The sequence below is a fragment of the Seriola lalandi genome, unplaced genomic scaffold (genome assembly GCF_002814215.2).
Source record: "Seriola lalandi dorsalis isolate HSWRI2012SDOR001 ecotype SW California unplaced genomic scaffold, Sedor1 jcf7180002054234, whole genome shotgun sequence".
In the NCBI taxonomy this organism is placed as follows: domain Eukaryota; kingdom Metazoa; phylum Chordata; class Actinopteri; order Carangiformes; family Carangidae; genus Seriola; species Seriola lalandi.
In genome coordinates, this window is record NW_019524787.1 from 550572 (window position 1) to 576402 (window position 25831).

General features: G+C 40.8%; 1 protein-coding gene across 1 annotated transcript in view; it reads left to right on the forward strand.

The window, feature by feature from the left end:
- The first annotated feature begins 10527 nt into the window (after positions 1-10527).
- The window catches only part of hhip (hedgehog interacting protein), a 35123-nt gene continuing 19819 nt past the window's right edge, over positions 10528-25831 (forward strand). The window contains exons 1-4 of the mRNA XM_023404230.2: positions 10528-11322; positions 15397-15589; positions 20359-20503; positions 22686-22887. Of these exons, the coding sequence (XP_023259998.1) occupies positions 11053-11322; positions 15397-15589; positions 20359-20503; positions 22686-22887 (810 nt within the window). The 5' untranslated portion in view covers positions 10528-11052. The remainder of the gene's footprint in view (positions 11323-15396; positions 15590-20358; positions 20504-22685; positions 22888-25831) is intronic.

Consider the following 25831-nt stretch of genomic DNA (forward strand, 5'->3'; position numbering starts at 1 on the left):
TCCTTAAGTGTCAGATTTTTGATGCTGTTGATTTAATAGTCATAAATATGTTTTTTTTAATGGGTGATCAGCTCTCACAGCAGAATCCTCTTGCCTTTTCTAACAGTAAAATCATTTGCTATGAATGATCAATTCCTTGACCTAGGGGTATCTGACTGCAATGTATGTCAGGCCTTGTGGATGCACACAACATGTTTAATGGACTGCACTTATATAGTGCTTTTCTGGTCTTAACAACCACTCAAAGCACTTTACACCATGAGTCACGTTCACCCATCACACACACATTCATACAACGATGGCACTTTGGGGGAAATTTGGGGTTCAGTATCTTTCCCGAGGACACTTTGAGTGAGGGATTGATCGACCAACCTTGTGATTAGAGGGCAACCCCCTCCTGAGCCACAGCTGCCCTGTTTGGCCTGTGTTTTGTTGTGAAATATAAAATGTAAACAAAATTCTGTTTGAGATTCTCTGTGTACTCTAAAGACAGGACTGCCAGTGACCTTTACTGACCTAGACGCATCTTTAAAAGTTCTGTCTGGCCTTTGAATATACAGTATGTGTGACCTGTAGGTAAAAATGTCAAATGACAAATGAGATGACAAATAGAGCAGAGATCTAAAAAAAGTCAGTTAGTTAGTGTTGCAAATTAAAGAATTATATATGAGTGGGCTGGATGGATAAATTAAACACACTGCAGATAACAGACTCAAAAGTGATTTCTAAAAGCTTAAAATGTCACCATCTTCCAAAGTAATCACTCACTCACTGGGATTGATCAACAAACTGATCAGAACTTCCACAGACATACAGTATTATTCTTTTCTTTATGAAGCAATTGAACTCAAATTTATTGCTCATTCAAATGCTGCAATGTTTACCAAATGTTCATGCTGCACACGTAGAACAGGACAACACGACGACAGAAAGATATCTTCTCCCTTGAATGGCTGCCACATTTTATTCATTGAATAATAAAATAAATGCACAACACTTGAACAGCACAGTGTAAAACATGAAACGAGTTCAAGAGTGTTGAACATTACTGATGGGATCCAACCGCAACAGCACTGTCCAGTTGACCACACAAATATTTGGAGTACGCAGTGATACTTGGCAGTCTCCTTCTCCTTGAAACAGCATGCAAGCCACATGTTGTGAAAGACTGGTAGGAAAAAAATTCACTTTCCCAAGGAAAGACAAGTGTTGAAATGCATCAGAATGTTGCACTGTGGTGCACAAATGATTTATGATCAATCCATCCTCTAATTTGCTTGCTGGTTTATCTCACCAGTACTGTCGAGTTCAGTCAACTCTCCCTTGGATATCAGAATTCACAAAGCTCTTTTGGTGGGCCCAGTGCACCACAAGAACATAAAGGCTCAGTTAATTTAGCATCTTAATAAAAAACATGCCATATGGCTTCTATGTCTTGGCCTGTAAAATCATAACAACCTTACTAATCAAAGACATTGTGTCTAAGGAATACGGATTTAAGTTGTGGCCTGATGTTGGTGAGACACCGCATGTCTTTCTTTATATTTCTCTGCCAAAGGCTGAATCTAAAAAGTCAGCATTTTGCACCATACAACCGCAAACTGTACATCTACAAGTATGGACGTCAAACACCTGTTCATACAGACCCCCATTCAACTGCTGTTTACAATTATGATGTATAGTGTTTGCACCAAATAGACTTATTCACTTTTTTTTCTGACTTAAGCCTGGTGGTATCCATGCAGATAGTTGGGTTTGGTTTTATTTGTCCAGGTTTTGAGACCACCATCACCTCAGTACAAAGGAGGTGTAGCTTATTGAGGCTTTACCTGGGCACAGTGTTGCTTTGAGTGTCCAAACATCCTCACAGGTATGATGTTTCCCGTGTTCACCATCTTAGTTTACCATGTTAGCAGGTTTTGCCAATTAGCACTAAACACAAAGTGCATGTGAGGTTTGGTCATTAAACAAAGTATTGCAGAAATTCAAATTTTGTCCTGATGATGGCACTCTATAAATAGTCAGGGAATCATCAAAGATATTACAATTCATCCTCAAGGGAACATGAATGTGTGTAACAAATTTCATGACAATCTGTTTTTTATAGTCACAAAGCCATTTCACGCAAAACAACAAATGTCAATCAACAGTGGCTTTGGAAGAAAAATCAGGGGATGACAAAACTGCAGTTCATCTTCTGAGGTCCATGAGTATCTATTTTAAATTGTATGTATATATATCTTTTAATTAACAACTTTTCTATCCCTAGAGACATGCCACTAGCATGAATGAAAAAATTAAATGAAAAAAAATTACATTTAAAATATTCAGCAATAACATGTCTTTCCAGAGACAAGGTACACCACCGATCACTATCCACACTGTGGACAGTTTTCACTGGAACTACTTTCTACAGAAGAACCTGTAGACAGTGTGCTCTGTCAATTATTCCAGGTAACAAGGCACTGATGCTGTAACCTTTGTTTTTTAAAATTTGGATACAGCGTACATCTCTTTGAGGCAGATCTCAAACTTCTGCTTATAGGCTTGATAAATAAAAGATGCCGCTTTACAGACAAAAACATCTCTCTGACAAGGAGACGATGGATAAGCAGCAGAGGGAAACATTTTATCAGTGTCTTTGTACATCTTAAGTCATGTAAGTATACTTAAAGTCCTTGGTGGTCCAATACTCCTATCAGCATCTGGAATGCAGCACAGTGGGGACTGCACCCAAAAAAAGTTCCATTCTGTATCTTTGCAATTAGCTGAAGATAAACTCGGGTTTTACACTGTCCTGATTTATCCTTTGCTTCTTAAATTATTTACAAAATGATCTTTCCCACAAGAAAGTACAAACATGTAGTCTGTGTTTATGGTCACTGACTTTCGTTAATTTGTTGTCTGCTTTAAATGACTGTGAGGGAGTATGAAGATAATGAAGCTGTGTTTATGTTTTTGAGTGCTTGGTGGTAATAGGCCTGCAACTGTTTTTGTGTTTTATGTTCTTGTGCAGATTTGTCGAAGCGTATGTATGGAGGACATCTGCAGGTTTCAGACCGCATGAGAGACAGCCTGTCTGTCCATGTGTCAATGTGACGGAGGGTTTGAGGAATGGGATGGGGACATACAGTGGCAGACAGGGCAGTGACCCCATTTGTCTGCGATGAACCCTGCTGAGAGAGGTCTGAGACCAGGGAAGCAACTGCTCAATCAGACTCTGTGACTTTGCATACACTTTTGTAACCAGGTTATTGTTAGATTTTTGCATGAATTTGAAGTCATGTAAGAGATTGAGAGAGTGCTGAAGGAATACAATTTCTTGGCCATTCATCCTCTGAGGTCCATGAATATGAAATTGTCCATGAAGAATATACAATTTCTTGGCCATGTACATATTGTGTTTTTAATGTTTTTTTTTTTTTTTTTACATGTGCCATGTGTCAAAAAGAACTAAATCTAAAGTTATGACTTTAAAACAGATGAGTCTGAACTTGGTTTTCACAGTTTTATTTATATATTATATTTGTAAAACCGAGCAACATTAACATACCAAGTAAAAACTTAGTGCTCTTCCCCTCACAACCTGTTCTCTTAATGTGCTATAAATCCAATCGACCCTAAAATAAATCAAAAAACAAGAAAAAAAACCTCATTATATAACTGACTGATAACACTGAAAATATGACTGTCTTTGTTCAAAAATATGTTGGAGGGCAGCGTAGAAAGACATCCGCATGTAGCAAATACATGCATATACATACAAATACATTTCACATTAACCAGATTGGATATAAACCCAATCTATGATTTCGTAATTGCACTTGATTTTTCCGAGTAACCTGTTTTGTTGTTGTGTGTATGAAAATGTCATGACTGACTCAAACCTGCCATCACAGGGGCCGACATGGAGACCACCTTCCAACACAATGCTCACTCTGCTGCTAATGAAAACCTTAAGGCCATGAGGAGGCAGAACACATCTGACTAACACGCAGTTGTGCGTGACCAATTCGGAGACTTTGTAGCTATTAAAGTGTTAGGTGATACATAAAGAATAATAGCAGGGCAAGGTGGAAATGCACCTGGACATAAATAATGAAACATTTTGGTGTCACACTGAGTTTAGAGCGAGTGAGGCTAACAAAAGCAGTAGCAAATCTGGCACATTACAGTTTTCGAGCTGATGCATCAAAGCTACCACCAAATACCTTCCATGGCTAGTATGAACCAAAAACACAAAGGAGACCACAGTTTGAGTTACATTTGGGGAGGCAATATGAAAATGTATACTGTAATAACTGGGCAGTGTTTTCTAGCAGACGTACCTTGGACTAACTGAAAGGGATTAGAACAAAAAACTTCCTGACAGGAGAGGCTGGCACATTATGAAAATGACTCATGCTTGGTAATCAGATCCCAGACAAAGGGGACGTTTTCACTTCAGCTTTTTGATATAAAAGAACTACGTCCAGACAAGAAATATTACTCTGAAATGAGACCTCAAAACAATTCCCTGGGACAATAAAACACAGTGGGCTCCCAAACAGTGACCTTTGTATGGGGGGGATGAAAGGAAAAAAAATTCAAACTGATTCCACACCACACCTCACCGCCTTCTCTGGATTGCCTGTTCCATTCGCCTTTTTTCCTTTTGAGCGCAAAGAGACTGTGTAAACCGGGATTTCACAACTGACCACAAGCCCTGGGAAAACCATATAATGTCCACTTTTGAAAGAGGTTGTACAGTGCACTACCAAACCAGTCATCCCTCCAAACCCATGCTGAGGACCACCTTGATAGCTACTTTTCCAAATAATGGAAGTAAAAATACTTTCCATTTGCTTAATTTCAATAATGATGAAATTAATTAATCAGGCCAGTGTGTCTGCTATAGCCTTTTTGTTTGAGAGATAAAAGTTCAATACACAGTATGTGGCAGTAAAGCTACACTGCAGGCAAGTTTCTGTAAGTGTAGAGTGAGAATTGATGCCTTCCATATCCTCTAAGCAAGCAATGATTTGGGACGTATTCTTGCTGGTTTGATTCTTATTAAAGAATGACACTGTTTAGATTAACTGGTAAAACCTGCAACAGAAAAAAAAAGTCATTAGAATGAAACGCTATTTGATATCACCTGTTCTTCTTACCTGTCTGTATTTGAACGAATAATAAGAGTACAACACAAACTTGTTGAACTTCTTCACGCTGAATATTTTCACTTGAGCTGATCTGCAGGTTGATAGCCAGCTAATGACGTTGGTGGGATCGTTTTAGACAGTACATTTAAAAAAACAAAAAAACAAAACCAAAAAAATCATAGTCAGGCAGGTGCAGATGTGCACACACACACACACACACACACACATACACACACGCACACACATATAAACACTCTCCTCTGCCTGGCTTATTCGGATGCCATGAGATGAGAGGAGCGTTCAATAGCTCGGGCCTACCTGATGGAGAGCCTGAGAGGCCAAGCAGGAACAGATGGGCTGAGGACGGCGGGGTACTGAGAATGAGGGAGTAAAGGGAGGGAATGAAGGGAGAGAGCATCGACAGTGAGAGACCACCATCATTGCTGCCCACACCAGACTACACTTACCACCACCCTCCCGCCCTCATCCCATCCCACCAAATTCATTTGCAGCACAGTAATTCTCAGCTGTAATGAATCTGCAATTTGCACACATATGTATGGTGCCTAACATGGTACTACTTTGGGTTCTGTTTAACCCCCGATGGAAACATTTACAAACAAGTGACCACAAAGAGTCATCAATCAGCACATTAACCTCTTACTTGCCTTTGGGGGATTGTGCTATTCTCTATTATAGGGTTCAGAAAGGACCAAAGAAACTGCAACAGGGAGGAAGTGGAAATAGTCCCTTTCAAAGCAGACTACAGAGGCAATTAGCCAAGTACTAACAGGACGGAGCTATGGTCACTTCAATCGTTGTCTTCTTTCTACTTTAAGATTAGAAAAAAAGACATGATCAAAGTGAATGTGAGAGATTTGAGGGTTGAGAGGTAGAACGACCACTTCTTAGCTCCCTGAGTTGGGATTTAAAAAGTCACTGCGCTGAAACATCTGGAAAGGCATCTCTCTAAAGTGAACAACTGATCAGTTTCCTACATTTCCTGTGAGGAGAAGTGAAAGCCAGTGTTTCTGTATTTATCTCCCCGGAGCTGTGTCATTGTATTGTGTGTATTTGTATGCATCAGGCATTGAGTATCGCGTAAACAGTTACAGGACACTTTGTCTTCTCAACTTGTGCAACCCGGTATGTGTCTCGTGCCATCACGCCAGGGAGCCCTGGGTGGCTTCAGTTACTCATGCCATGTGTATACTTTAGCCAAACAAGGCCTAAGGACACTCCAGGGTGGTACAGAGGAAGGAGGGGCGAGGAAGCCAAAGGCGAGGTAGTGTGGTCCGATGGTTGAAGCCAGTGATTTAGGGGCTGTTGATACCGGGCAGACAGCCCAGGCTCAGTCACTGACTCACTGTAGATGACGCTGCATAAGTCACTACACTTAAAATGTCCTCATGTGTTTATATCTGTTCAAGTGGAAATCAGGCGCACTCACACAGCTGTAAATCGCTACTGGATCTGATTTTCTGGTTTCCCTCTCGCTTTTCCCTGAAGCTTTCATAAACAGATGGCAGAGGCTCATTAAGCTGTTGTCAGGACTATTAATGACATTGTGAACACTTTCCGAGCTATGTATGCCTTAGGGCGTACGATTGCCAAATCTGGGCCATTAAAGAAGGTGTGAGAGTAACACAATGCTGCTGTGTGCTGCAAGGTGAGGGATGGATGCCATGAAAGAAAAGTACACACATGGTTGAACGGCTGTTAGCAGTGGGCTGACATTAATGATTTCATGTTGGTCGTGGAGCTGAGAAAAATGGTATAATGTGATGTCATTTCGGCACCGTAGAACTGGAGTGCAAATGCATTGTTCTATATGTGCTCCAGTTCTGTGGTAGAGGGAATTTACTACAGTCATATTGTCAGATTAGTAGTTGCTACTAGTATTACTTTCAGATAATAGGTTTACAAAGTCAAACTGACGAAACTATAGGCCCATTTATGCTTTTGCACTAAGCCTTCAGCAGCTATGTACTTTAGTTTACTCTGATAATATATATCTATGTGTGTAGGTAACCATCACTCTGTATCACAAAGTAAATGAAAGAATGTAAACACATCCTGCAGGCACGCAGCTGGTCACCAATGTCATCGATAGGAATGTAGGTTGCAACGTCGGTTACCAAATTCAATGTCAAGACAACGTCTAATGCCAACATTGATTTGACATATAATACTGACAAAAGCTGATGTTGAAGTCTTTGTTGGTTTTAAGTTGTGTTGTTAAGTAGCCGAAATCTCATTCAAATCCCATCTTTACATATAAAATACTGATATTCTAGTTGTGAGAAAAACCCATCATCTGTTAAATGTCACAGTCTCAATTAGCCAACGTTGGGTCAACGAAATTTTAATTTCCAACCACAGTTTAACATCTGTCCAGAGTTAGCATCGTTACAGTCCAACATCTTACTGGTGCTACACTAATGTCTTGTGCCTACTAGGCAGGTACTGTGGATAATGTAAAAGTTTGTACGGTGAAATCCGACTATAAACTATAAATCAAAACCTACCTATTCGTTTTTGGTATTTAGTCAAAAACCAAAGTATTGATCAAATATAAATTCTGACCTGATGATGTGATTACAATTCAAAACCTGAGGACCTTTTAGAAAGACAAAACAACATCATCCAAAAAGTCATGACGCTAGCATGGCGAAAAAGCGAATCATTTGAAAACAGAAGTGTCATAGGTAGAGGTCGAATTTCTGATTAAAACATTTAAAAATCAGAAAAATGACAAGAGTTGACCAGTTCCAAGTTTTACAGCTATTTGGAAAAGACATTCTTTTCCGTTCTCTTCCGTTCGTGTTCACAGATTATTATTGAGTGAGATAATGGCCTTTTTTTGCAGTTACGCAGATGAGTGTTGGCCACCTCTAAACAACACCCAGAGACAACTTTAGGTGCACTTATGAACTGTGAGGTGTGAGGCAGTGGTTTCGCAGGCTTCGAATGGAAAAATTGAAAAAGCAGGAGTGGAGTTCTGTCATCAGTCCTGCTGTGTATGCTTGTGATTACAATGCTGAGTTATGAAACAAACAATGCAGAAACAGAATGGATAGAGAGAACAGAGTAAACTTTGAACATCCCCTCAGTCTGGGAAACAGTGGAGGCGGCAATGAGGGCCCGCAGACCTCCAGACTCATGTTGTTGATCCTTATGTGGTCGCACACAAACCTAACCATCCTCGGGGATATCCTCTCAGAGGGTCAGAAGCTTAGTGCATAGGAATTTCCCCACTGACCCAGCAGGTGGTTTCTTTTCTGGGAATTATAATGCTAATATCTTAGTAAGATCAATATTGAGTTGCAAGCATGGTGGCTTCAGAATTCACACCTGAATTTAATTGCAATCAATATAATAAAACCAAAAATACAGAGACTAAATTATGTTTTAATAATGTGGAGAGCATGTATTGCAAGAGAAGACTTTTAATATGGGTGTTTGCTTATTTCTTCATGTGTATGTGTGTGTGTCTGCTCTGAGCCTGTGCCTCAGTAGGACTATGTCAGCTTAGGTCTGTCGAACTGTGATTCTCTCTAATGGTCTATCTCTCCCTGCAGATGTACTCTTCTCTGCTCCACAGCTGCATCCCACATGTTTTCACGCTGTTCGACAATGCAGTTATATTCTTTTTCTCTGCTTGGAGCTCTAGTGTTGGTGGTGGCAGATTCCTTCTCTGCATATGGTCCTGCTTCTTCCTTCCTTTACATTCAGAATACAGCAGTAGCACTTTGGCTATACTTGGTCCTGAAATGTCTCCAGTTGGGTAACGTAAAGAATGTAGAGGGTGGGGGGTCAGATCTGGCAGGGTCTGCCATGGCTTCATAGCACACACAGTCATTTCCATAATTGCCCACAATCAAACCAACCCCTCCTGGATTCCACCCGCTCCAGATTCCTGTAGATAAGCTGAGCTGGGGCTCTGGTGAGTGCCGGAGACCCCCAAGTAAGAACAGGTGCCGCTAATGTAACTGATTTCAGATTCTCTGAGTATCCAACAAAAAAAAAAAAAAGGGTGGGGGATTTGGGGGGGTGCTGTTGTTTCTCCAGTAATTGCCATGGTTGGACATTCCCTTTCGGATCGCTATCGTGTGACTTTTCTGAAGAGGGGAATGAAAGAGGAATTGTCCTACATTCGGTTTTTGTTACTAGGAGCCAAATTAAGATGCCTGACAGTGTGTCCAACTGTAAGGCAACAAATTGCTGGGCATCAAGTCACAGTGACTGATTCACATTATAGCCAATTTTACACAGCCTGCAACACATGTAATTTTTCATTCTGTGGCCACCAGAATAAACCTTTTAGACCATATTTAGAAACAAAGTCAAACACCCATGACACAGTTTGTGATGTAACATAATATTCCCCATTTTCATAATGTTAGTGTCTTGCAGAAATATCCATTGCCTCTCCCAAAATGTCAGTTATTCAAGAACAGAGACAAATGCATGGATCACCTTTCAGCTAACATGTATTTTAAAAACTTGGCTCTAGCACATGACCATGAAGTAACTCCAATATAGTGGATAGTGGTGCAAGGATGACTCAGATTTTTAAATTAGGTAAAAGTACCAAAAATACTCATGTATAAAAAATATGATGAGACCAATGTGCTTACTTCAAAAGTAAAAGTACTCAACATGCACCAGAATGCCCCGTCAGAGGTATTATATAATGATATTATTGTCACAGATGCATCAGCTTGTAAGAAGTATTTAAATGTTGTGTATGGTTAAAGGGGAATCTTATTTCAATTCAATGTATTGTAAATCTATAACAAGGTGACCATATGTTAATGTATTGTACAGCTCAAGTATATTCCAATACACCAGACTTGTAACTGTACTTAGTTCAATTCCACAACTGAATATGGAGGACATTTTCAGCTGCCACAAAGAAATAAAAACAGAAGAATGGGGTTTACATGACTAATAACAATGGAGCAACGAAGAGAAAAAAAAAGGCTATGTTAATATACTGGATTGGGCAGAGAACTGAGGAGAAAGTTAGGAGCCTAATGTATGTTACTTTTTTCCCTGGGCTATTGTTGTCATTTGCCAGTTACCAATCAAAGTAAGTCATTATATTTTGTTTACATCATAAATATAAGACATATTATTTATATGTTTATTGATATGTATTATATCATATATTTTTTTACCACTGTGAGTGACAGTCATTGTCTTTGGTTTTTCGGTCGATTGAGCTCAACAGTGAAACTCCTACCGCCTCTACTCTCCGTCCTCCGCTCTGCCAGGTAACAGTTTACCTCGACGTGGACGCGACTGCGGCCACATGCGCGCTCCCGCCAAGTCATACGTCACCGTGCTCGCTCCTCTTCTCGCGCGCTGGTTAAAAAGAAGGAGGAAAGAGCACGGGAAAACATGTGAGCGCTCTGAGGACTTTAGTGAGAGACAACTTTTATTTTCTTATATGTTTTTTGACCCCGTGCATGCACAAACCGCCTTGCTGTGCTCAAAAGGAATTACATCTGAAAGGAACGTCACGGCTCTTTTGCAGTACACGGTGTTTTGAGGGTTTGACTTTTTTTGTTCATCAGGATAAATTGTGTTATTGTTTTGCTTTTATTTTTTTATATTTCTGGGTTGTACTATATAAGCAGAAGCAACAATAATTTATTTTTAAACATCGTTCTTTATAGCAGTGACTCCAATTTAGGACACCTGCTCTGACAAACAGCATATTTGTAATTACCTTAGTAATTGGCTTCTGCTACTTGGAGAAATAGTCCAAATAAAATATATAGGCTGTTGCATTGCAGGTTAACCTCACTCTCTTGAAAAAGGGGACTTATTTCGTGTTTTTTGTTGTATTTTCCATTTTTTTTTTCTTTTTTCTTTTTTGGTTAATTTTATGCTTATTTAAAGTATGAAACATTTGCAATTTGTCCTCGTCCTGGCCATCGCGGTCAACGTATGGGAATGTGGAGACGCAAAATTCGGCGAGAGGGGAGAAATTAGCCCCAGGAGGAGACGATGTTACGACGGAAGCTTGCCCAAGCGGCTGAAGAAAAGGGAGCGAAAAGTGTTGCTTGACGGCAGCACCAGCGGAGAAGTTTGCCACAGGTTGTATCCCCGTGTGTCCTGCTGTCCCACCAGGAGAGCTGCCTATCAGATCCTGCACCGCAGGGATGCCAGGGTAGGTTAATGTCTATCCACCACGTTTTTTTTTTGTTTTTTTTTTTTTTATACAACTAAAACGCCTCAGGAGATGCATTTACAGCCCTTGTGTATTGTCATTCTGCCTCTTATTGACGACAGCTGAATTTGGGGATGGTCAGGGGAAATTGCCCTGGGCTATACTGCTTCTCATTGTCCCGGTGAAAAGTCTTATTTTAACATTCTGCAGGGACATATGCGTGTATGGTATCCTGTGGTAGGTGATCTTACCCTATCTTTGTGTTTTTGTAATTATTGCCAATTGGTCTGCCTTATGAAATCCCCATTTGAGATATATAGGCTATTGTAGGCTATGTCTGATCTGTTAATTTATCGTGGTTTAAGTTTTTAATGTCTTATGATATCGCCCACCACCCTTACAATCTTCTGATAGCAACTTGTTTTGCTCGTACAGTTTAAATCTTATATCTTTCTGCGAGGGCTTGGCTTTTTCTTGTTTTGATAATCTGTTGTAAAATTAAGTAAATTTCTGGGTTCTTTTTCATTTTGTTTTATCAAGTGTCTCGCTTTCCTCAATCTGGTGCAACTCTAATTCAGCGTGTCCAATGCGCTTCGCCGTTACCATGGTAATCACTCGCCGATTTACGTTGCTTCTCGCTACTCTCCGCTACAACTGTCAGGAGTAATGGGTACTAGCTAAACTGTTGAACCGTTTACTCGAAAAGGTAGGACCTCGGTTGTACTTTTTAAAAAAAATCAAACATCAACAGGAGCTGGGAGCTGATAGCGAGCTGTTTTCATGTTGTTGGTTTAACAACCATTCGTTCTCTTTTCGGAGTTAACCTACAGGATTTTGTTTGCTTTACGTAGCAAGGGGGAAGCTCCACCAAATGTACCGTACCCTAGCTTTTACCTAACCTTCTTGACAGTTACAGGATCGACCGAAGTGATACGTTGGGTGTTAAAATGTCGTGTAAACTAAGGTTTAAACCCTCTGCCCGGTTTTCGTGGGGGTAAAGGGAGGAAAAAAGCGACTGTATGTGCTAAACTTGTAGCGGATTCCGTTGGATCCTCACCGGGCCATTCTCATGTAAACCACTCCTCGAATCATTCAGTGGCTGGGTGGTATCTCACTTTGTGTTGCGACAAAAAGCCATATTGCATCATTTAATTTGCTCAAGTCATGCAAATAAAAGGGGGGAAACTGAATAGGACGAACTCGACTTCTCCTCCTCCCCACTACACTGCCCACACACGGAGCCCTTTCTGATTATGGCAAAAGAATAACAACAACACCATTGTGTTTGTTGGTTTCGCTAATGGGAGAAGCTGGAGAACATCACTCTCCCCCAGTCATCAGCCCTGTCCAAGTGTTAATGTCTTTGAGAGGGTGTGTGTCCTTCACTACATCCCCCTGCCAACCAACTTACACCTATTCCCTGAGGACAAGTGCTTTGTTAAAGCTTAGTGTTGCCTACATCAGTGCTTTCCCCCTCTCTCCCAGTCTCTCAACCGTATGAGGTTTGCAGAGCATCACAGATTTCTTGCAATTTAAAGAGAAATGATTTTTTCAAGTGTGGCATTGTGTTTTAATGTTTGTACTGGCAGTTTCACTGGTATTTCAAAGCCATTATGCGGACGCTGTCTTAGAAGGAAGTAATCATGTAACAGCTGTTCTTCCACGTGGAGCTATGCATTGCAGCGTAGTGGGAAGCCAAATAAGTTAATAGCAGTTTTATTTTCTAATGCCATTATAGCTCCATGTTTCTGATTATGGCTCAGTTCTTGCCTTGTTTTAGCGTGTCCTCAGCAAAAATGCAACAGCTGAGCCTCATTGCCATTTTCTCCCTGCTTTTGAGGAACATACTCACCGAGATTCAGCAAAAGACAACAAACAAAGGTCTACTTGTTCTGGTTTGGATGATGGCAACATTGGAGCCCATCCCAGCAACATATGGACACAGGGCATGGCTGAGAGAACACAAATGCTACTCTCCATGGACCTTGTGCCAGCCCATGGCACACAGAATCAATGGGCAATTTAGAGCAGGAGGGCAGGCATGCCCACAACACTACATGGCATGAGTGGAGAGGGCATGGAGGCAGAGGAACACACCGCACATACAGGGTCATAGCCAGCCTGGAGCTCCCTTTTTGAGTAAAATGTCAACAGTTTGATTAAAAAAAAATAGGATTCAGTTTGGAGTATATATATTGAAACTCAGATAAACTAGAATTTCTTGTCACTCTTCAATTACTTATTTATACTGCATTTTGTGATGAGACATTTACTGTGTGTATGTCAGTATATTTTCAGGATGACCCTCAGGGTATTGCCAGAGGTTCCACCACCTGTTGGGTAAACACAGCTCTGTACAACTTCTAAACAGAAAATCTTTTCCTCAGTTGCAGTTTGTTCTGCAATCAGAGTAAAGTGTAAGGCGTCCATATGTTGGCCTTGGAACCGCTGGTGTAATTGACTTCGACAGACTGCTAATTTGTTGATACCAGAATGGGAATGATGTGTCTGTCTATCTCTAAATTGGTGTTTACACATGGACCTCACACAGAGCAAAGCACTACCAGCCTGCCTGCCTGACTGCCCAAGCAGCACAGCTCCTGACCTAAAACAGATTACATTGTGTTTTAATACAGCTAATTTGTTATGTAAATAATCCTGCTAATTTCTTTTGGATTAACTCTTTGTGTACTTTTGCGTAATGACCTCAAGTCAGGCTTTGAGGCTCTTATTTGGCTTCATTCATTTCATGCCCTGAGATCTGTCAGACATGGGAATTATAATTTGACTTTAACTGTTTGTGAACTTGGGTAAGTAGGCAGTGAATGAGTGAATGAGATTTCTCTGTTTATTTCTCCAAACAGACAGGGTGTTCCAACCGCACTGTATAACAAATCAATATCAAAGGATATAGAAATGGATATTACAGACATGCTCTTATGATGTGATATTATGTTCTGAATATAGTATAGAAAAAGTGAAACATCAGTGTACTTCAACTTTAAATTTCCCAGTTGCAGTGGCTTTGATATAATTCACTTTGTATACATGAGGTTGTAAAAACGCAAAAGACAGTTTTCAGTGGCAAAATTAGGTAAGAGGCTATACCACCATTACCGGTGAAAATTTGTAGTGCTATGCAGTGTGAACTGTGGTGCATTCATGCAGATAGTGCAGAGATGCTGCAGAGTTTCACATTGTGCAAGTGACTGTCTCCCTCCTCATTCCTCATTCTACAGATGAAAAAATATAAAGTTGCTGTGTGAAAGAACTGTTCAGCACAATACCAACCCTTACAGCTGCTTGTCAAATCTGTAGATAATGTAGAATATAAACAGAGATAGCATTGTCGTTTAACCTACAATGTGGCATGTGGGGTAATGTTTTGGACAGTAGGAAGCAGTAACAACTAGGTTTATGACATTTAGTGTTGCTTCACACCTTGTTGTCAGCCAGAGACTATCTCACTTTGCATGTGACATATGGGAGCTAGGTGTTGTTAACATACAGTTGCTATCTGAATGCGCTGTTGTATTATGAGAGTAACTTTGTTGGGCAGAGATCCTTGCCTTTCTGTGTGGTACCTGCTGTGGGATTGGCTAATTTAGAGCTGTTAAATAGAAAAGTCTGGGCTGGAAAGTGCTAAGGCATCTGTTTTTTATTGTAGGAAAAATCTAAACATTTAATTAAACACATTAATTAAGCATTAATTAACATTGCGTGGTCTGATATATACACATCTAACATTGAAAAAGTTAGGTACATACTTTTAAGGGCTAATATTTTCCTATAAAAGGTAATTTGAACTCACTCAGATCATTTGTTATAGTCCTTGAAAATCTCAAACAGTGTCTTAAGTTGTCAGAAATTGAAGATAATGAAGATTTGAAAATGCACCCTACAATCTAAACTTTCCGTGCTTCATAGTGTAATGTTTATGATGTTAATATCTCCAAATGTCCAGCTAATCCTAAACTACATGTTGGCTTGCCTGTGCGATGTGAAGAAAGAGGTAAAAAGTTAACAGCCCACCATTTTAATCAGGCATTGGTCCTTGTTGCGTGTGGTCTCCAGATTTTCTCTACCAACAACACCGAATGTGGACGTCTCCTGGAGGAGATCAAGTGTGCTCGCTGCTCCCCCAATGCCCAGGTGTTGTTCCACTCCTTGGACATGGATAAGATGCCACACAGGGAGCCAGACTTGCCGCGTCTCTGCCAGGACTTCTGCCGCGAGTTCTACTACACCTGCAGGGGGCACATACCAGGTAATTACACAGATAATAATGACCATGAATGTTACTTGAATTACAGCTCCTGTGCGGTTACCTGGTGATTCGCAAGCAAACATACAGTATACACATGAAGAGAGGAAGTGGAAGTACGGAGATGCTATACTTGCTCAGTTCAGTCTCTCATACATTTGAAATTAAACTGACACTTGTGATTGTGATAAATGCAAATTCACATCAGGCCTCATTTTTCATTCAGACTCAGCCTGCACATGTAGAACTGGCAGATTTTTGGACTTATGCAAGAAGTGGTGCGTCAGTAGTCTGGTCTGTGAATATTTATTTATCCAGCTCTTACCTCATCTGACCTCACCTCCATTTGTTGCTGAGCTTGTCTCACCCGTTTGCTTGCTTGCTGCCTCGCTCCTTGCTTTACTGTTGCACTTTAATGTATCAGTAAATTTGCCTGCCTGTACAGACACACCACCAGTTTGCTGATTAGACTGCAGACTGATCCAGCATATTTGGTCTTGCAAATAGTAGAGCGATATTTGTGCTTTTTATTATGCAGTATTCGGTCTAGCTGTGTTTATGGCACCAGGTGCAGAAAGTTTTGTTCTCTTGTTTCTGTTGGGTTTGTTTGGATCATGGAAGTTTATTTTAAGCAGCATAAACTTGCAAATATTTCACTTTTTTGAAAACTTTGAGCGTAGTAACAATACACAGATTTGAGGCATTTCCTGACATGTGAATGGAAAATATTAAATTTGCAAAGGTCGGTGTGAGAACAAATTTCTCACATGCACTAACAAAAGCAGACCCAGCCTGACCAGTGTACCAGAAAACTTGACTAGAGCAGAATGAACTATTTTTTGACCTGTTCCCTGGATACTGCTCCCCAGACTCAACTCCTGGAGTTGAATCTGTATTTGGGATGCATACGCACCCTAGCTGTGGTCTAGACATGACTGCCCGCCACTTGCCTTCCTCAGACATAAACTGTCACTTAAAAACCTGTGTCTCATGCTCTGCTATCAGTATGTTTTTATTTAAGTAGTAAGTTCACATGAATCTAAACACAGTTGAAGTGTTGCTTTGCCGGCCCTTGTCGTCTCTGACTATTAGCTCTACTGTGAGATGGCAGAATCCACATAACAGGGAAAAAAAGTTCATTGATGCAACAGTTTTCCTCGTGAATATGTTACTGTTAAATGATAGGAACCCTTCTGCCCCTTGAAAGCATTTGGTCTTCAGAACAATTTCCTTTGAAGGGATGCAAGATCACAGGTACCTGTGCCTTCAGAGTGCATACCAAACATGATCAAACACTTTTTGACTGTCTTTTCTCCTCCAGCCAAGTCTTCTTCCAATCTCTGTCGCCACAAACTGATTAGATCTGCCCAGATTTGCAAACAGAGAACAGTTTCAAACACATTTGTCTTCAACCCACCCACATGGTATGCTGCAGCTCTAGTCAAATATCAAACACATACATTCCATCCAAGTCCATCCGAGTCTGCATCTAATGGCCTGCTGGCATATCATGTACAACACTTGAACTACACTGATGGTGGCAAGGGGACGCCACAGAGCACAGAAAGAGGGAAGAAGAAGACTGATCTGGAATGACATTGCTTTCTCATAAGCTGACAGACATATGGGCTCAGAGAGTCAAACCAAAAAAGCTCAAGAGAGGAATCCAGAGAAGAATCCCCCCTCCCTCTGTTCACTGTTGTGCTCCTCCCCGCTCAGCCCCCCCAACCCTCCCCAGATCAGCATATGTGGTGACGAATGACACATTTATTTTTCTACAAAGGTTGTGTGTATGTAAAACTGCTGAAGTGCATCAAGATGTCAAGTACTTAGGGTGGGCCACCCAGGTTGCCTTGGAAGATAACCAGATGGAAGTATAACTTTAGCGCTGGGGAGCCGGGAATATGGACAGAGTTCTGTCTCTCTCTCTTTCTCTCCACCTCTCGCTATCCTCTGCTAAACTCTGTCTTTCTTGCTTATCTTTTTTCTTTTTCATGCTCTTCCTTTTCTTCTCTTTTCCAATCTTTTCCAATCTTTTCCAATCTTTTCCAATCTTATTTGCATAAACAGCAACAGTTCTGGTGGCATTTTTGTATATGCAAGTCAGTGACACTGAATATAACCACACACATGAACAGACAGTATGACAAGTCCTTAACTTCTGCTAATTCAAAATGGCTGGCCAAAGGTTTTAAAATGAAACAGTAGCCTTTACAGCATCCATAACTGTCGTCCTGCTCCCATGAAACTCCCCACTGGCCCTTGATTAGGCCGTGCACTTAGCCCCTATTTCTCCGTAAAGACATTTACTGCCTTGACTCTCACTTCAGCATAGGAGGCCTCCCACCTTCCCCGCACTCGTCTTCTCTTATGTCCTTCTCCCCTCTTCATTCATCCCCCCACCCTGCACCCGAGGTCCCCAACCAGCATGGTTAAGATAACTGCAGACACAAGTGGGTGGGTGGTATAGCCAGAGATGTGTGTGTGTTTCTGTGTGTGTTTGATCTCCATGTTGTGTTTAGATGTTTGAGGGGATATCCTATCACCTCTAGTATTTGGTGCGGTTAGCCCTTGCGGTTGGTGTGTGGCAGGAGAGGGAGATGAAAGGAGGGACAGGGAGAATCCTGTTTGTGTTTTTATCACTGGTGTATTTGCTCTTCTCTTTCCTCTGAGGGACTGACTAAAGGAAACAATATTGGCAAGATTGTTTTTAGGTCGCAAAGGGCCTCTGAGACCCACTGCACACTTTGCTTTTTGCCGAGAATAATGTTGTGACTGCACTGGCTGGAGGCGTAGCTGTGTGTGACTACCATGTTTACGCAGATCACTTTTGGCTCCGGCAATGAAACATTTTAGGTAAACAAACAGACCAAAGGGAAATAAGAAATGATGTGAGGGCAGTTTTACCTTGAATTCACATGCTAAATTAGTAGAAAACAGTCAGTATTTGGGCAACATCACATCTTTGTCTGGCAATACAAGCAAAGAATATCTTTCAGCCTGAAAACATTTTTGTTTATTCAGAATTACATGCCATATTTAACAGGTTGATTATTTCATTTCCCATGCTGTGCCCATGTGTTACTCACTATTGCAAAACAGTCAACCCTTTTGAAGGATAGAGCAAGTGGTTATAGAACAAGAATTCAGGGTATAATGAAATGGTGTTTGGTCCAATTCATTGAATGAACACAGTTTTCTAAGGGGAAACTACAATGGAGTGACCTTTATACCTCAGCTTGTGTGTACAGCAAGAATAAGATAGGTTTATAATGTTCTGAGGTTATGACATAATATGATGACAAATTTAACTACCATCATTTCAAATTCTGTGAAATCTGGAAGTTTCTCAGCCTTTCTTTTTCAGTGTTTTTCCATTTGGTTCTTTCTTTCTGATATGCAGTATAGTTTCTATTGATAATTTGATTGGGTTTGTGTTGGGGTGTGTTCAGGCTGTGTGAGCAGAGCCTCTAGACCAGCTGTATGATGAGGAGAATATGACTGTGATTTGTCATGGCATGTGTGGGCATAAACACTCGGGTTTGGTTTTTCTGTATATACAGTGTTTATTTGCAGAACATCCTTCATAATGTAAATTTAATCCCCTGAGTTAACTGCAAGAGAGACATATTGGTCGCAGTAAAAAGTGAAAAAAAACTTTTGACCAGACAATGGGACATCCAGTTTAATACTTACACATCATTAATCATATACATGGGTCTCCGTGCTTTGTATCTCATGTCTCAGCCTGTGGAGAGTATTATGGGGTGAAGTTATACACTATGTAGTTTTTTATAGAAATGATATCCTTCTGAAGAACACTTCTTCTGGGATGTCACTAAACAACAAGACACTAACCAACCCTCAAATGATCCATAATTCAGCTGATATATACTGATACTGATATATGCTGATATTTTCAGTGCCATACAGAGAAAATGACAGTCCTGGATGTATGTATTTCAAATTCTTTATTATCAACTGCAGCCTAGATGACCATATCCAGAGCTAACTTTATGTGTCTTACGGCCACTTGCAAGGTGTTGCTATCCATTTCCAATAGGCTTTCCGTTTCTTGTACTCCCATCAGCAGTCACTGTAAATTCATCGAACACTGGCAGCTGGGGTACACTGACACTCCACACTAGTTCTAACAATCTAAAGTAGCTAGTATTTAAAGGAGGGGTCCTCCAGTTGGAGCAAATCCAACCTCATCACTGTCCTCTATGTTGCCAAACACACTTCAAAGAAAGCCAGACTCTGAGTTTTTTCCATAGGATTTCATTAGGATGAGTGCAGGAGCATCATTTCATAAATCAAGATAATGACAGTGTAAACTAAAATTGAGAATGCAATCTTTTTGCTCTCTGGAGGAGGCATAGTTCACTGCAGAACCCCGTCTAATCTGTGATCCATTTGGTTTGGCCCTCTTTCTCTTCACTTGTTCATTTCAGCCCAGTCTAGCCAGAATTTGGTTTGGCTCATCAAGCATAACTCCAGCCCTCCCCGACACACAAGCACATCCTTTCTCTCTTCGTGTGTCTCTCATTTACTCTTTCGTTCTCTCTACGCATACTCATGCACGCACACACATATAGTACAGCCATGATACGCTACATAAAGTACCATAAAAACAACATTAGGAGAATATTCATTTAATTTTCTGGATTTAGCCGGCTACATGAGCCCAGTTTATGAAGTCATTTAACCATGCAGTATCTACAGTAAGTGTAAGAGCCTCTGTCTATGTCTGTATCTGTTGTGTTTGCTAGAACTGTTCCAAGCTGATGTGGATGAGTTCTGCCAATACTATGGGAGGAGGGATGCCAGTCTATGCTTTCCAGATTTTCAACGAAAGCAACCACAAGGGCAAGATTCCAACTACTTGGGAGATGAGAAAATAGAAGATATCAGCAGGTTTGTAGTCTGACTTTTACCATGTTTTATTCCATTTGAGGATTGAGTTACAACATGGAAGATGTGCACATTATTATTTTGAATTATTTTTGGCTAGTTTTTAAATGTTTTTCAGCCAAGTGAAGTTTGCAGGTTTCATTAGTGCTTATGAGTTCAGATTCTTGACATTCACCCTTGAGTTTTATGTTATTGTAGAAACAGACAGCTTCTGTCCATGTTCTGGATTTACTAGTCCATTTTGACACGGTCCATACTTTCTGTCAGAAATGCCATGCCATTTCTTCTCTAATCCTAAAGTTTGTCCAGACTGCTTTTGCTCAGCTTTGCTCACATAATGAAAATGCTTATCCTGCGTCATTTTGTTTGCCTCCCTCACTGCAAAGGTCTGTACATCACAGAGGGCTTTGCCCTTTTGTCCATGGGGGGATGCCTTTCATCTCTTGTTTTCCCTGAGGCAAGAAGGCCAAGCAGCATGTGCACCTGAATAACAGCAACCAACATTCAGTCAAATAACCTCTAACAGTCAGAGAGTCAGGGGCTCATTTGTTGCTTTTGCGCCTTATCCTCTGAGAGTTGTACTCTGGTAAATGACAGTAAGCAGGACTCCCGTACGTTGGAGGCTAGGAGAACGTGCCAAAATTCAGTCAAACTTATTGGCTAATAATATAGCCTTTTTTTTTTGGCGTGGACCTGAATTGCTCATGTGCTCCTTGCGTAATACACAGAGGGAGTAGTTTTGCACTTTTTGGTATTTTCAAGGCTGTTGGTGTGTTACTCATCCTGGGAGCACATAGAAAACAGGATAGGACAAGAAAAATCCATCATTATACATTATCAGTGTGTGTGTCAGTTAGCTATGGGCTGGTATCCGTTGTGGCCAAATACACCAGCCTCTTTTATCACACTTATAATCAGTGTCCTCTGCACTGAAGTTGCCATATTTAAAGGTGAGAAAGCTGCAAGGGTTTTTGGCCTTGTCTCTACAGGTTGGTCAGATAGATGCGGATAGTGGAGGGTAGACAAGTGTGAGTCAGTGTGAACATCCTGCACTACTTCTGCTAAGTCTCTTAAAAAGACGGCGTTGATGCACACACGTTATACACAGAGAGGATTGAGCTGGTGTTTTTAAATGAAGATGGAAAGACAGAGAGAGAACAGGTGGTTGTGACGGAGTTCAGTGATGCAGAGAGGAGAATGGGGCTTTTGTAGTCCTATAATATTTCATGGCTCTGAGTAAAATATGTGTGTCCAATGCATCCTTAGGATATCATAATCTGCCACACTGCTGATGACTTTCACAGCCTAAAGTCGCAACCAGCCAGACAGATGTACTATAAATCAGAAGTTTGAATGTTTAATTTTAAACAATCTGATGTGTGCTGTGCAAGATAGGGAACCAGTGGATCTGGCGTACATAGTCAGACTTTGTTACCCAGAACAAAGACTGTAGATGGGAAGTGTGATGTACTTGTTGTGCCCTCAGATGGGTGTAGAGGGAGTTAATCAGTAGAAAGTTTTCATACAACACACAATTTGTACACTTGAAAGAAACTGGTAGGAATCAGATGCTGATAAACTGGTTTTGGATTTGGAGTTGGATATTTAAATGTGTTTACTGCCAGGAATGCCTAATGAAGTAAAATTAAGCAAGAAAAGCATTCATAAAACATACATAATCCTCCAACTAAAATCATAACACAATAGCTCAGAACAACGGTCTGCAGTGGGTTGTCAGTGGTTCAGTCTGGTGCATAGTCAGTGGTACAAAACTCTGTCCATCTTTACACATATAATGTAGTGTTTTGCCAGCAACACTCACGTTTCTCTGTTTCTTTATCCATTGTGGTGAATAGCATGTCACCAAATGAGTTAACTAGCAAAGGTGAGAAAAACCTCACTCTGCACATTTGACTTCCCATTTCAAAACCAAGGCATGGGATTGGTAGAGTGTAGTTGTATTTACCACCCTAGATAGCAAAGTGGCATGTATTTATGTTAAATCAAATGGCTATCAATGGAAAATGATTGTTAATGCCATGTTGTTATATCTTACTGCTGATTATTTCATGCTTGCCACCTAAATACTACTACTCCACATTCTCTCATGCCCCCTCTACCTTATAACTGGATTATTCACCACCACTATCGGTCTCTGGTCTTCTGTATCTTCCCTGTTACCCAGGAAACACAAACACAACTGCTACTGTGCCCAGGAGGTGTTGAGTGGTCTGAGGCAGCCGGTGGCCGTGGTACACTGTGGGGATGGATCTCAGCGGCTATTTGTCCTTGAGAGGGAGGGTATTGTCAGGATACTCAACCATGACCTCGAGCTAATCAAGGAGCCCTTCCTGGACATCCACAAGCTGGTGCAGAGCGGTCTGAAGGTAGGAATGAGCTTGCTTTCATAGTGTAAACTGTATTGAAGGAATTACAGTGGTAGTATGATAATAGGGAAAAGAACTTGGCTGATGGAGTATGAAATATTTTTGTGACACATTTCTAGAGTAGGCGAGTAATGTGGGGGAGCCTTAACCCTAGTCTTTACAACGCAACTGTTTGCACCTATGTAAACGTGTGAGGAACATCTCCAGCCAAGACAAATCCCTTGAAAGTGGTGCCTGCTCACTATTAGCATTCAATTATGTAATTATACCAAGCAAGCAGTCATTCATCAAATCTGGTCGCGGCTAATCATTTTGCTATTATCTGCTAATTAACTGTACGTACAGCACACATCGTGCTCACTGCTAATTTTCCGCTAATTTTCACAAGATGGGTTAATGGCTTTCTTAATCTCTCCTATATTGTTCCCTTAAGGTTACTAATATCATGGTGACTTACTCAATACCCCACATGATGACTCTTTAAATTGGAACCTTGGCTACACTCTTTATTCATGTCAACAAGAACATTTTTATCGGATGTCTGTGGTAACTTTTTGCCCTCTCTTGCTCTCTTAGTGTAAAATGATGGGGGTTAGTATTATATGTGGTGTGCAGAGCTAAATTAATTGACATGTCTAAATTTCTGACAGGAAGTAGCATTGATGTAGCATTTACCTTGTCTGAGTGACCCACTACATGATAGGATGTCAGTGGGCAAGTGAACATGTGCTCTACTTCTGTTTGGTTTTGCACCCTCTCTGAGAAAAATAAACACAGGCAAGGAAGTAAAAAGAAATTAAGGTGCAAATGAGGTATCTTTTCTCATTTATATCTTTGAGGCTGGTGCAGATGTTTGGAAAATGTCAGATGTGTTGTAGAGTAGATGTTTGTCAACAAATTATGTGTAGTGGTGTGGTACTAGTTCCTGAAATATCTTCTTTCTGACATTGGAAATATTGCAAGATTTAGACATAAATTGTTTGTAATATGACATATCCTGTAGCTCTAAGAATTCTCTCTGGATATCTCAGTTACGAAGACATCTTCATAGTAATGTATTGATATTTATTTTTTATCCATAATCATTACTGCATCTCAGATTTAGAATCTGAAAATTGTTCTGGAATTGTTTAGATCGCACGAGGAGATGGTGTAGCTGGGAAGTTTGGGGGCACACTCCCAGACAGGAAGTTTATCTATCACGCATGCCTCCTGCTCCTCCACTGACAAGACCTTTTGTTTACAAGGAGTCAAACGGAGCACGGCATTTGAATATGCAACTGCCTCTTGCAGGATGCTCTCCCTGCTCTGCTCAGCTTTCTTATCATCATTCAATCCAAACTGGTTGTGGATAAAGTCATCATTATGACAATTAGACGTGGCTCAATCCCCCCGCAGGCCCCAGGAGTCCTATTCTGTGATGTTGGCTGCCAGAACGGGCTCCCAGCCACACGGGGTGGACAGGACCACGGGAGGGCTAAGGTGTTTACTGGCAGCATCAACAGGATGGAGCTGCCTTTATACAGAGAGAGGAACCCAGGCACCCAGGAGACAGGGCAGATAACAGGTTTATCATCAGCCCCATGCACATGCTTTGATTGTAATGTTCTGTGTTTCCTCCTGCTCTTCTATCCCCCTCCTTCCATGGATCCCCCCGGTGCCAATTAAGCTGAACTGCACAGAAACAATGCTGTGCTGTGGTGGTGTGGGCTCTTTGCTGCGCTGTGGGTGTTCTTCTCCTGAAATTCAATCTCTATACTCCAGTCCCCATCCCACCACACACACACACACAAACGTATGCGCACATGCTCGCGCGTGCGCGCATGCACACACACACACACACACACACACACACACACACACACACACACACACACACAGACTCTCACCGTGATAGTGGTCTCTCCAAACCTGACTGGACAGAGTTCTGTAGGATATGGCTCACAATTTCTATATGTGGCAGATTTTAACTATAGTTCTTACTACAATCTTGATGAAATTGGATTTTTGAGTCCAAAACAATAACATTTTTGCGATTTTAAATATGAAATGTAGATTTAATAACCCATATTTGTGCCTTACACACATACTAAAACAAACATTTTTGTCATTTTTTTTGTATTGTTCTGCTCCAATGTTCTACTGTTGCACATCAAACTCGGCAGAAGTGATTTGGAAGCACTGTAGTCATTTAGTTTGCTTGTTTATAAAAAATACAATAAAAAATAAAAAATAATGTTGATTACAACTTAAACTCTAAACGATACATACAGTTCTATCACCAAATAGAAAATTACCAACAGAAATTTCAAAACTTTCAGTCCAGTATTCAACAAACCAAGAGTTTCTTTTGCGGTAATTTGAGTTATGCTCAGATTTTACTAAATTCTCATGAAGTGTGAGGAGGCAATAGTATGTTGTGCATTATATATCCAAGTGCCACACAAGCACAGCTGTGATTCAGTGTTGTGTATCTCCTTAGTTTTACAGAGAGCAAAACTTTCAGCATACATGATTTATATACAGATATAAAGATGTCATTTGAGCACAATTAAACATGACACGACTGCAATTACCCTTCTTTTGAACTTTTTTTGGAGTTGCTCTCAAGGCAACAGTTAAAGCCAAAAAGATACTCTTTGATATACATGTAAAGCTTCTTCTATATTCTTTAATGTATAGTGTTTTTTGTAGACTTGGATGCTAAACTTCAGCCACTGTTCAAACAATGACAGCATCCTGCACTGTACAGCTTGAGAGAAGACGCTCCAGAGCAGCATATGTGATGGTTACAGTGAGTGTTATAAATGAAGACATCTGTGAGCAGCACCCCAAAGCTGACAGTCCACTGACATGTATTAGCCTGTGTAACAGGGGTGAGGGGAGTGGGAGGGGGCTCCAATAAAATATTTCACTGCTAAAACAAATAAGTCACAGCATGTTA